At 41.0% G+C, this 12,919-nt stretch overlaps 1 protein-coding gene across 4 annotated transcripts in view; it reads left to right on the top strand.

Moving 5' to 3' along the window:
* The window catches only part of LOC137296532 (inositol 1,4,5-trisphosphate-gated calcium channel ITPR1-like), a 158,682-nt gene extending 146,055 nt beyond the window's left edge, over nucleotides 1-12,627 (top strand). For 3 of the 4 annotated variants that reach the window (XM_067828336.1, XM_067828335.1, XM_067828332.1), the window contains 10 exons: nucleotides 181-303; nucleotides 667-839; nucleotides 989-1,153; nucleotides 1,754-1,952; nucleotides 2,501-2,599; nucleotides 3,173-3,324; nucleotides 4,003-4,168; nucleotides 7,764-7,924; nucleotides 8,808-8,969; nucleotides 9,555-12,627. In XM_067828336.1, coding sequence (XP_067684437.1) covers nucleotides 181-303; nucleotides 667-839; nucleotides 989-1,153; nucleotides 1,754-1,952; nucleotides 2,501-2,599; nucleotides 3,173-3,324; nucleotides 4,003-4,168; nucleotides 7,764-7,924; nucleotides 8,808-8,969; nucleotides 9,555-9,635 — 1,481 coding nt within the window. In that variant the 3' untranslated portion in view covers nucleotides 9,636-12,627. The remainder of the gene's footprint in view (nucleotides 1-180; nucleotides 304-666; nucleotides 840-988; nucleotides 1,154-1,753; nucleotides 1,953-2,500; nucleotides 2,600-3,172; nucleotides 3,325-4,002; nucleotides 4,169-7,763; nucleotides 7,925-8,807; nucleotides 8,970-9,554) is intronic. The other variant, XM_067828337.1, reaches the window with a different exon arrangement.
* The last annotated feature ends 292 nt before the right edge of the window (nucleotides 12,628-12,919 follow it).

Below are 12,919 nucleotides of genomic sequence, written 5' to 3'. Positions count from 1 at the left end.
GTTGAGTGTGTGGTGGAGAGGGCCTGTCCATGTACTGTGTTGAGTGTGTGGTGGAGAGGGCCTGTCCATGTACTGTGTTGAGTGTGTGGTGGTGAGGGCCTGTCCATGTACTGTGTTGAGTGTGTGGTGGAGAGGGCCTGTCCATGTACTATGTTGAGTGTGTGGTGTTTTTGGTTCCAGCCAACCCGCTGCTGTTCTGGTTCAGTAGCCACATGCTCCTCTGGGGTTCCATCTCTTTCAACTTCGCTGTCATCATCAACCTCATGGTGGCCGTCTTCTACCCCTTCAGTGACTCCAAAAAAGGTAGGCTACTTTGCATATGAGAACACATTTGTGTTGCCAAGACCCGTCATGATCACAGGATCCCATTCTTCTCTTCAAGTCCTTGCTTACCGACTGTCCACTTCTAAAACAGAGAATCCTGTATGCTTTGGAAAACCTGTTAACAAATGTTATATTTACACTTGTCTTCTTCATTAAGCTGGCACATGTGACTGAAGCACACTAAAAGAGGAATGGATGTTCCACACAAGCTAAACATCTGATGGTACTCTTAGGTATCTTCAAGCCTCGTCATTTTGTGTGATTACTTTTCTGGCTTGTAGACATTTCGAGTCTGTTTGCAGTACTGGTCAATCCCAAGTCACTCAATCTTGTACATTTCAGAGTTGGATCCACGTCTGTCTGGGCTGGTATGGACAGCCATGTTGGTATCTCTTGCCATCGTGATCACAATCCCCCGACCTGCTGGTATACGAACTCTCATCGTCTCCACGATACTTCGCCTAATCTTCTCAGTGGGACTTGGCCCAACACTGTGGCTACTCGGGGGCCTCAATGTGAGTCCATCAAACATTCTCACCATCAACTGTTGTCTGCACATTGTTGAAGGATGAAATTTGCTTGATGCTAATCTGACTTTGTCTTGAATGAACAGGATCTGTGTGTATCATGAGCACTGACACCTCTTTCTACCATGTTGCTGCAGGTTATCAACAAGTTCATCTTCTTGATCAGCCTGATGGGCAACCGAGGAACATTCTCCAAGCCCATCAATGTGATTCTCACTGACTTTGAGTTCATGTACCATGTCATCTACCTACTACTGTCAGTCCTGGGACTGTGTGTGCATGAGTTCTTCTACAGTCTACTGGTCAGTACCTCACAGAAAACTCTCACAAATTTTACACTATTTAACAGGACAAGAGCTGCATACATGTTTTGAATGTCATTTACAAGTGATATGCTGTGAATTTGAGGAGAGAGTGAGTGAGATTTTGCACTGATGTTAGCAATATTCCAGCAATATCACTTTAGTGGACACCAGCAAAGGCTTTCACATACTGTGCCCATGTGGGGAATCAAACCCAGAACTTTGGCGCTATGCTACTCCAAAGCCCTGTGAATGTGAGGATAACTCAAGTACTTGAGTACAGTTGTATATATGTTACATGTACTTTCCCGAAGTTCCTGTGTTTATATATTGTGTCTTCCTCCCCACTGCTCCAGGATGTTGTGTACATATGTTACATCGTCCCTTGGGGTGCTGGTGTAACCTATTGGTTAAACGTTCTCTCATTTCACTGAAGGTACATGTTTGCCCACATGTAAACAATGTTTGGAGCCCATTCTTTGTGTCCCGAACCTTCATATTGATGGAATGTCACTAGAAACAGCATAAAACACAACTTACTCACTAACTGCTGCCCGCATCTGTAGGTTGTTGTTTATGTTTTTATGTTTTTGTCCACAGCTTCTAGATGTGGTGTATAGAGAGGAAACACTGCTGAATGTCATCAAATCTGTCACACGCAATGGTCGCTCCATTGTGTTGACTGCAGTCCTGGCTGTCATCCTCATCTACCTCTTCTCCATCATTGCTTTCATCTTCTTCCGTGACGACTTTCTGATGGAGGTTGACCCCCTGATAACTGACACTCCTCAGCTAGAAGGTAGACATTGCGATCACACAATCCCTAGAGATTACTAGACCAGAACCTTGTCCATTTCAAGTAACCCCAATATCAAGGTGCTACACACCACTTAGATATTGTTATCACAGATGTACAGTATTGGGGGTCTCACACTTGCCTGGGTAGTGGTAGTAAGATGGTTGCCACTTTACAGGAGACAGCTGGATCTAAACTGGAGTAAACAACAGTAGTTACAAATACCTACAAAGCTTTGTCAAAATGTATTTTCAAACATGACTCACTCATTGCCTGTTAGACTGTATGACATACTATGTCTGAACCAGGCTGGTTCAGATTTTGCCTGGGCTGAAGTATGGTGTGACATCACCCTAGGTCTATTGTCTTACATATGTTTATGGTTTTATAGTCATTACTGTAAAGTACAAACTGGGCTGTTATTTTTACATAGTGATTCTGCCATGTTGTCCATTCAGGAAGTGAGCAGGTACATATATGTCTAGTTTTTCACTTACACTGAGAACCTAGTAACCTTGTTCCTGACTTGATCTAATGTTGTGGTGTTACAGATGTTAACGCCACTGTGCCAGAGTCTACCTGTTCAGCAGGTGACACGAACTGCACATCGACAGGGTCCATCGTCAGCCAGCTGATCCAGGCAGGGAAAGGTACGACCTTGTTTTTGCCTAAGTGTCTCCATGACCTAGGGAACAAAGTGTCTGCCAAAAGGGTGGAACACAATGCTTGTTGTTTCCTTGTCTGACACAAATACTCGTCAAGCCAAGTGTGTAGGGTCAGGTAAGGTGCCCATGTTAACCTACAGGCTGCTATCTCAATGTAGTAGTCTATACAGGTATGTCTATATAGGTATGTCTACACAGGTATGTACAGGTATGTCTACACAAGTATGTCTACACAGCTATGTACAGGTATGTACAGGTATGTCTATACAAGTATGTCCTTACAGGTATGTCTATACAGGTATGTCTACACAGGTATGTCATTGCAGGTATGTCTACACAGTTATGCCTAAGTCTTATACAGGTATGTCTATACACATATGTCCACACAGGTATGTACAGTTATGTCTACACAGGCATGTCTACACAGGTATGTCAATACAGGTATGTCTACTCATATATGTCTACACAGATATCTCAATACAGGTATGTCTACAGGTATGTCAATACAGGTATGTCTACACAGGTATGTGTGCTCAGTGTCACTCTCTACATGAACAGATACATTGAATGGAGCTGGAGGCGGAGGCATGGAGGAAGAAGGCAAACAGCGGACGTGCGACACTCTCATCATGTGCATTGTCACCTCTCTTAACGAGGGACTGAGGAATGGGGGAGGTATCGGTGATGTCCTCCGTAAACCCAGCAGCAAGGTGTGTTTGCAGAAACACTTAGTGTTCACCATTTTCCAGACAGAAATTTCAGGTTTCTATAGTAACCTACAGTAACTGATGACGGTGTCTCACTACATCCAGTAGATCCATACAGGACTGCCATCATCTATAATGATGAGGACAATGCTCAACCATAGCTTCCTTTTGAAGTCAACTCAAAATGGTCTCCAATAAATAACCATCGTATGAAATGACAAATCTCATCCAATGACAACCTAACAAATGACAAATCCCAAAGATAACCAGAGATTTTGAAATCACTATGGTATGAATGAGTGCAGGGTGATGCAGCAGATCTGAGATATACCCTGGATGAGGAACAATGATGTGGTTCTGTAGATGCTTCCAACCGGTATAACAATTGTCTGTCTTGTACGTTTTTATCTGTTTCTTTCATAAAGGATAAATGCATGCAAGAAGGAGTGGGTGAGTTTCATTATATGGCACTTTCAGCAATAAGCAAGCAATATCATGGCATGAGACCCCAGAAATGGGATTCACACATTGTTCTGAATCCAACCCTGTGTGCTTAGTTTGACAAGCAAATGCTTTGACCACTAGACTACCCCATTAGCCCACATGGGGGAAGAGAAACACAGCTGCATAATGAAATACTTCAAGTTTCTGGCCACTGAATTATGTTTCTTTATTTCTCAGGAACCACTGTTTGTGGCAAGGATTGTCTACGATTTGCTGTTCTTCTTCATTGTCATCATTATCGTCCTGAACCTCATCTTTGGTGTCATCATCGACACCTTCGCTGATCTCAGAAGTGAAAAACAGACAAAAGAAGAGGTCATCAAAAATACATGTTTCATTTGTGGTAAGTTTCTGTTCTGGTTCACGTTCTTGTTCTTGGTCCTGTTGTCGTGTCAACAGCGTCTGATGATGGCAGAACAGGGATATGTCATGGCTCTCACCTTGTCAGTGATGAGAAGATTTTCTTTCAGTGAGGTATTTAATCAGGCAAAAGTTTGAAATGTTGAAGAATCTGTCCACTATGACTGTCTGACAGGAATGTTTTACAATTGACAGTTGTTTCCGCATGAGCTCTCGCAATGGGGATATGTACAGAGCTAAAATAAGATCTTTTAGTCAACCAAACAAAATTATGAAGAGACTGATATGCTCTTATGTTCAGAAATACATTGGTTATACCTGAAACTCTTGGTGCCAAGTTGACATTGTGGGACAGAATTCAGTAAACAGTCAACTAAAATTCAAACTATCACCTTTATGACACAAACTAGATGATTCTTAATGTCGTAACAAAAGAAATGACTCGATTTTCTATGGAATATGTTGCAAGGGAAATGTGTGAGTGAGTTTAGTTTTACACTGCACTAAGCAATATTCCAGCTATATGGTGGCGGTTTGTAAATAATCAAGTCTGGACCAGACAATTCAGTGACCAACAACATGAGCATCGATCTGCGCACTTTGGAACCGATTACATGTGTCAACCAAGTCAGCGAGTCTGACCACTCGATCCCGTTAGCATAGTCACCTTTTATGGCAAGCATGGGTTGCTGAAAGCCTATTCTACACTGGGACCTTCACGGGTCGAAAAGGAAATGAATCTTGGAAACAGTCAAAAGACAAAGTTCGATAGTTCTTGTCTGACATACTAAAAATTCAAAACGTAGATGATATCACTGACAGAGGTCACAGACTTGATATCAGAAAAATCCACTGCCAAACTGTTTACATCAGATAAGTTTCATTAAAAGATGAGTGAAAGACGGGTTATCAAAGGACTCACATCGAGGGAAAGAGGATTTACTACATGATATTCAGGAGGACAGGCATGCCCTCTCACACTGATTTTCACAGGCACAAAAAGATGGAAAACAACTTAAAGTACATTTAAATAAGCTCATAGTTGATAATGAAGGAATCCAGAAGTATTTTATAAGTGGCTCATCAACCCATCAAGATAGGAACAACTCAGTCAACACAGCCATGTAGGTCGACCCCAAGTGTTTGTCTGGACGTGGCAAGGGGAGGCCACTCTGACTCAGACTAACAACAGTAAACAAATATGGCATGCAGGTCATTGTTCTTTTGATATATTGGAACATCAAAGGATTTAAATAAATACGACTCTGCTGACAGTAAGTTGAAGGACTTACGTAAACAGTGTGATATTGCTGCTGAATCTTGTGTAAAACCGAATCAGAATTTTGTGACTTTTTCGAAGGATTCATTATTGAAATCTGTGTGAGAGAAGATCTTAGCATTTTTAGACACGGCGGAAGAGTCACTGTGTTAATTAGACACAGCGGAGGAGTTACTGTGTTTGTTAGACACAGCGGAGGAGGTACTGTGTTTATTAGACACAGCAGAGGAGGTACTGTGTTTATTAGACACAGCGGAGGAGGTACTGTGTTTATTAGACACAGTGGAGGAGTGACTGTTTATTAGACACAGCAGAGGAGGTACTGTGTTTATTAGACACAGCGGAGGAGGTACTGTGTTTATTAGACACAGCGGAGGAGGTACTGTGTTTATTAGACACAGCGGAGGAGGTACTGTGTTTATTAGACACAGCGGAGGAGGTACTGTGTTTATTAGAGATGTGTAGATATCCAAAGAGTCTAGAATTGACCGTGAGTTTGAGAACAGCGTGGCACTGTTGGTAGAGAGCACTGAAGGGAACTGGGGAGAACATTCTATTCTGGTTATACTTACATTTCACCTCAAAATTCACCAGTTTGTGAAATTGACCAACTTAAAAACTATATACGATTTCAACTGATCATCCTGAGAAATCTATCATCCTTGCTTATGACTTTGATACAAGAACATAGATTTGTTCGACTTTTTCTCAGTGACATCTTATACAACTTGAAATGGATGATTTCCCAGGTGACAACTTTCAGTTCCCCAAATTAAATATGACAACTGAGGATATAATTAAGGCATAAAATTTCTGAATTGTGTACATGTTTAAGTATGTAAACATATTGAATGGTAGATTTGTTACTGACAAACCTGGAGAATTCACCTGCTTCACATACAGTGGATGCAGTGTCGTTGATGGTATGATTGTGCTGTCCGATATATTTCCATTTCTCTGTGACTTGTACATTCAAACCATTTACCTGTTTCATGTTCTCTTGCATATAGGTAAATACATATATATCCCCATTTGTCAAATGTTTTAATAACTGACAAAATTTTGTTAATATTTGCTAGCAATAACAATGGAAGCATAAAAATGTCAGTATCATTCTGTAACTTCTTGAAAGGTGTCATCAAAATCAGGAAATGCTTTCATGGATAACAGATTACATGTAAGAATTGAACAGTAGTAGTAGCTTGCATCAGAATCGGAAAATACTTCAGTGTTTCCACCCACCAGTGCATGTAATCTGGAAGTCACTTTCATCAACTACAGTGGATACTTGCATATCCCTCGTCGACAGAGCATATTTCCACAGCATTTTTAATATCAGAGAAGTGAGTTACCTTCTGGATACACCTACCATCAAGATGTTGACGCAGTGTCTTGTGTCTTTCAAGATTAATAACTTTAAAGCGCTGTATGCAAATCTTTCAAACAGAGATGGCTTCAAGCAACAGAGGATTCAGACCTCGGCAGCTAGGTGTATCTCTAAAATCCCTAAATCAGAGCATATATCACCAGGCTAGCTATTCTCAAAACGTTCGTAGCCCTACGAAGTTCTTTAGCTCATTCTTAACACATTGACTACCATCAAAGTTAAGAATTCTTAGGGCTACAAACGTTTCGTGAATACGGGTTCTCAATGCCTTGCATTGGCTTCCTGTCTCCTCTTGGATTGACTACAAGATTTGCTGCATGACTGTCTCTTCAATGACAGCTGTCCATTATATCTAAAGGACCTGATGTCCCTTCACTCTCCAGAACGCTCACTCCGATTGTCCAATGACCACCAACTTAACCAGTTTTTATCCACCTCTATGACGGCTGATCGCATCTTTTCAGTTTGCAGTCCCATGTTCTGGAATTCTCTACCTTCAGAATTAAGGACTTCTACAGCCAAGGAGGATTTCAAGTGTCTCCTCAAGAACCCACCTCTTTCGCATTGCCTTTCATTAGACTCTATGGATTTTGTCTGTCCATTTCTTCCTTGACTTTTCCTGATATTGTCAAAATACCAGGGAGCACCTGTTAATGGATATTAAGTGCTAAATAAATCTGTAATTATTAATTATTACAGTAGTAGTAGTAGTAGTAGTAGTAGTAGTAGTAGTAGTAGATTTCTATTTTTTAACCAAAGTGATTGTCAGTTAATGAAGTTTCTGAAATATTACAGAATTGAGTGATCGTCTGCTATCTGTATAGTACCTTGAACTGTATATTAAGGAAGAAATGTCACTGAGTATACAAGTCATGCTGTTCATGATGATGATGAAAGATCCTTTATATGAAGGTCTACAGAGGGGTGAATTTGACAATCGGTCAACATCGTTTGAGGAGCACATTCGATCAGAACACAACATGTGGCACTACCTGTTCTTCATAGTGCTGGTGAAGGTGAAGGACCCCACAGAGTTCACAGGACCGGAGAGTTATGTCCACGATATGATCAAGGTGAGCTCCAGTAGCTCAATAGGGATGGTAGAGAAGTAAGAGAGAATGAGAGAGATGGTTCAGTGAGTGAGTAGCTAGTGAATGAAAGTGTTGGATGTATAGATAGCGAAGGTGGTGATTGGGAGATGATTGGTTGAGTGGATATTGAGGGAGGGAGATGATTGGTTTAGTGGATAGTGAGGGAGGGAGATGATTGGTTGAGTGGATAGTGAGGGAGGGAGATGATTGGGTGAGGGAGTGGATAATGAGGGAGGGAGATGATTGTGTCAGTGAGTGGATAGTGAGGGAGGGACATCATTTGGAGAGAGAGTGGATTGGAGATGAGTTTTAGAAGTGAAGATATGGGTTCTGAGTCAGAGAGGTGTTATTTTTTATTGTTGTGTAATTAAAGGTCACGTGCAACGCAAAACACAACTTTGGAGATTCTGATAACTTTTGGTATACGCTTACCAGAATAAAACACCTATCAGGCTATAAGCCATAAACAAAGCCTGCTAAGCGTATTGGCAGATGAACCAGTGGCCAATGAAAAGACTTCATTACTCTTGAATGCACACCCACCGGCTCAGACTGGGTTCCGTATGGTGGCTGCTTCATTTCGAGGGAGGTAAACCCAAGTACAAAACATTGCACTTTTGATTTGCAGTTATGTACTTATCTTTTTGTTTATTTGTTTTTCTTAATCATCAGTGCATTTTATATTTCATGAAGTGATAACTTTAATTATGTTTGATGTTTTGTTTGTATGTGACCTTTAATTTGTTGATACATTTTGATTCTGTAGTGTAAATACACTTCATATAGCCAGTAGCTATCGGCCATCACTTGTGGACAGAATCATTCCACTGTGGTCTGTATAGCAACTATGTGTGTAATGTGGCAGGACAAGAACCTTGACTGGTTCCCGAGGATGCGAGCAATGTCCCTGACAGCGGAGGACAGTGAGGGTGAGCAGAGCGACCTGCGCAATCTACAGGTGCAGCTGGACTATACAAACAAGCTGGTCCAGGTTCTCTCCCACCAGCTGTCGGAACTCAAGGAGCAGGTATCTGTGTCATTTCTCTTCATAGTTTTATTATTAGTTCATTCCATCTAATGGATGAAAGATCCATGGTTACCTACCAAGACCTAACAAAATATGGTACTTAATGTTACAGTCAGTGTACAGTCTCTGAGTTGGGTATCACTTTCTCTCTCTCACCATCTACTCTCTCTTCTCCCCCTCTGTTCCACTTCGCTCCATCCCAGTTCTCTCTTGATATTATCACTTGTTCCTTTGTACCCAGCTGGTGAAATTCACTCCCTTGTCCTCTTCTCTCGTCATCGCCTGTACCTTTATACCCCCCCCCACCCCCGTCTCACCCTTGCCACACCCACACCTCCCCTTTCCACCCTCTTCTCACCCTCTACCTCCTCACTACCTCCTGTAACCTCACCCTCAACCACTGTCTCTCTACTCTACTTTCCTCTTTCTTCACCCTCCTCCTCCACATCCCTCTCTCACCTCCCTCTCTGTCCACCATTCCCTGCCTTTCTCAACAAAATGAAAGGATGTTTCATAACTCAGTCATGACAGTTTTGACGTTTCGTAAACAATCTTGGTTCATGAAGTTCTCCTGTGTATGTTTAGATGACAGAACAGCGGAAACAGAAACAGAGAATGGGTTTGCTACAACACAACCCTGTGTCCTACGTCAACCAGGGCCTGTAGACAAACATCCACCCTTCATCAAGAACCATCTCCACCAGACTCCACCTGCAGCCCTAGGAATATGACTGATGGCCTTATGGCAACCCCTCCCTTCATCATCCAGCTCCTTTCCCACTAGACTCGAGTGACCCAAACGGAAGCACCAATTATTACAACCTTGTCACATCTGTAATGGAGGTATCGAGACTGTGCTAGTGCTGTGGTTGGTTCAACTGCTTCATCACATCTGTATTGGAGGATGTTCTCTCCTGCTGTAACAGAAGCTGATGCTCAGGAAGACTGTTCATTAGGATTTAGCAGTGTGTATGGAGATATGGGACAGTGTTGGTCAGTCATATTACAGGCTCTGGAGTGTCAGAGGTCACAGATTTCCTTCCACTCTGAACACCAGATCATTATCGGAGCAAACCTCCATCCTCATCTGTTCATTCACCTTCCAGAGGAGACGATCACACATTGTGTGCGCATGGATGTAAGCAGCATCGGTCAGGTGGATGCCATTTCTCAACCATTCACTGCAATGGCTCTCATCCAGTTTATTCATGCACATATTTTTGTATCAAAATGAGAGTTTTGGTTTTCAGTGGAGGAGTGTTGCTTTTCTCAGACATCTATGAAAGTTGAGACATGATGTAATATGTTACCACGGTAATGGATGTGAAAGGCCAGTGAGTGAGATATATACAGACACTGGCAGTGAAGTAACTGACAATGTATCTACTTATATAAATCTATATATATATATATGGTGCTGTACAGAAATGCTGAGCCATGAACACAACACTTGAACAAGATATTATTATCATGGTCACAAATTACGATCTTGTCATTACAGGATTTTGCTGTCATGTTATGAAGGTGTTCTTATGCACTGAGTTTATGCCTTGCAGCTTCTGCTGCAGATGACGTGTAGTTTACGGTAGTCTCACTTGTATAAGATACAGGTTAACTATAGTAATCTCTTCTGTATACAATAGAGGTGTAGTTTACATAGTCTCTCTTGAAGAAAACGGATAAATTAGTTATCGAAGAGTGTCAAAACAGATCATATTGTTTTTACTGTTTATTCTTGCTAGGGGTGAGGCATGAAACCCAATTTTGAAGTGAAGTGAAGGGATTTTTCAACTGCAGAAGTCAGGGCATCCATGTTAATTCAGCATATGATCACAGACGGACATTTCGGTGCCACTTCTGTCTCTACCCAACATCCTTACTGTAAAGGGTCCAAGGTATTTGCTGCGTGGATGGAAGTGGGAAATAGTTCTTCTCCCAATATGTTGCTCTGTCTTCTGTATGTAGAGAATGTTTCCATGGATTACTAAAATGCAGCATCCAGCTTGTCAGACACTCAGAGGTTGGCCCAGTCAGACACAGTACAGCTGCATCTTGTGGAAACTTAATGACCTCACAAAGCTAGTCTTTACCATATCTTCACCAAAATTCACTGAGGCAAAATAGTGTTTCAGACTATCCTTCTTCAGGCTTTCCTTCTTGCTTAAATTTTGGAAAATGTAAGAGTGGCAGCCTTGTAAGTGTAAATATGTAACCATGGTAACTGAGTAATAGAGATGTACCTATATGCAACTGTTTAGCTGTCCATGTTTTAGAGCTGAGAGTCTGGGGTTTTAGATTCCTGGACCTGCCCTGCTTGTCTGTATCTTTACTGACAGTATGTTTATTTTATAGCCATTGTCTATTATGTTCATATCTGTTTCTGTTTTTAAACCAAAACCCTTTTTTAGCAAAGAAAATTGGAGCAAGTATCAGTCATGTAAAACAGTGTAATCTGCTAGTAGATCAGGGAACATAGTTGTCATCTCACTCTTGATGTAGTCTCCACTTTGTGGGAGTCAAGCTATAAATCTTTAGTAATGTAAATGCAGATGTATGTAGTCCTAGTTTTCTGATCCCCAGTTGGCACTGTCAGATGGTTAATGTCAGGCAGTGAAATGTGTCGTATCATCAAGTGCAAGATGAAGTCGCAAGATCCAAAACACAAAACAGGAAACATGTCTTGTAAATACTTGTAGAATAGTCTCATAGAATATATTTTCACATTACAAAATATTGATTTTGACTTAAAGAATTGTAAAGAGAGTGATTATAAGCAGAATTTAATATATTGATTTTGTTGATTGTGTGAAGAATTTGATACAAGTTGAGTTGTTTTAAGGTAGAAGATTGTATCCATAGAGAGGACAGCTTCATCTTACACAGTTCACATTACCAGCAGGTCAGAATCGGTTGTCTCTGAAAGGAGGCTGTGCATGGCTAGCCAGACATAATAATGAAAGTCTAGCACTGAGCAGTTGCATGATCTGTCAGGGTATTTGTATACATCATACTACATCTGAACAGTATAACAGTCACACATAGAAACATGTGAGCTGACACGTTATTATGTCTGAAAGTATTGCACAGGTGAGAATTGTTATATATGCAAGCACCGTCTCTCTTTGGCAGGACTAACAGGCTTGTTTTTGTCAGTGAATGTTTCCTCAACAGTCTAAATCGAGGATAACTGTATAACTGATTGGCATGTAATATTTACAACACTTCACATATCACGAGTGATAGGCAGATGAGATGGACTGACATTAGTATAGGTTACAGTGTTTATTATAGGCCAAAGAGTACCCTTGTATGTTTCAGTGTACACACTTACTAGATGTCAGCTAGCTGCCTTGTTTAAAAGTGTTTCCTAGTTCAGAACATGCACTGTTTGTGCACTTTCATAATACACAATACAAATACATATTTGTAACATATCTATGCCAAGCATATATTTTTAGAGTTGCCATTGTGATTGAGCATTTTCACACAGGATTTATGAAATATTCAGCAGTCTGAGTGACAGTTCAAGACTGCAAAATATGCATTATTTTATAAAGACCCTATAAAGTCACAAACTTTAGGGAAAGGGGGTAATTGTGTCTGGTCAAACACACTTAACACTTTCAGTGTCTTTAATTGGCCTGAATTGTGAATAGAACTGAATAAGGTCTGTGTTGTTGTTAGGAAACAAAACTGTGTTATGTAGACTTCAGATCCACTAGGTAGAAACAAGCTTAGTGCAAATGATGGCTGTCCCTGCCATTGTTACGCTTCATTCACACTGCCCATTTCAGGGTCTGCATTATTGAGTATTTTGTCTCAAGAGTCTCACTGATCCTGTTAATGTAAGGTTGTTGGCGAGTCAGAGTGTTTAATAATGTTATCAATCTCACATGGGTTGAGGATTGATTTGATCCTTACTAAAGAGGAAGCCTTTCTGAAGATTGAAC

Source organism: Haliotis asinina, chromosome 9, assembly GCF_037392515.1.
Source record: "Haliotis asinina isolate JCU_RB_2024 chromosome 9, JCU_Hal_asi_v2, whole genome shotgun sequence".
Lineage (NCBI taxonomy): Eukaryota > Metazoa > Mollusca > Gastropoda > Lepetellida > Haliotidae > Haliotis > Haliotis asinina.
The sequence above is the reverse complement of the archived record's forward strand: the minus strand, read 5'-3'. Positions and strand labels throughout refer to the sequence as shown.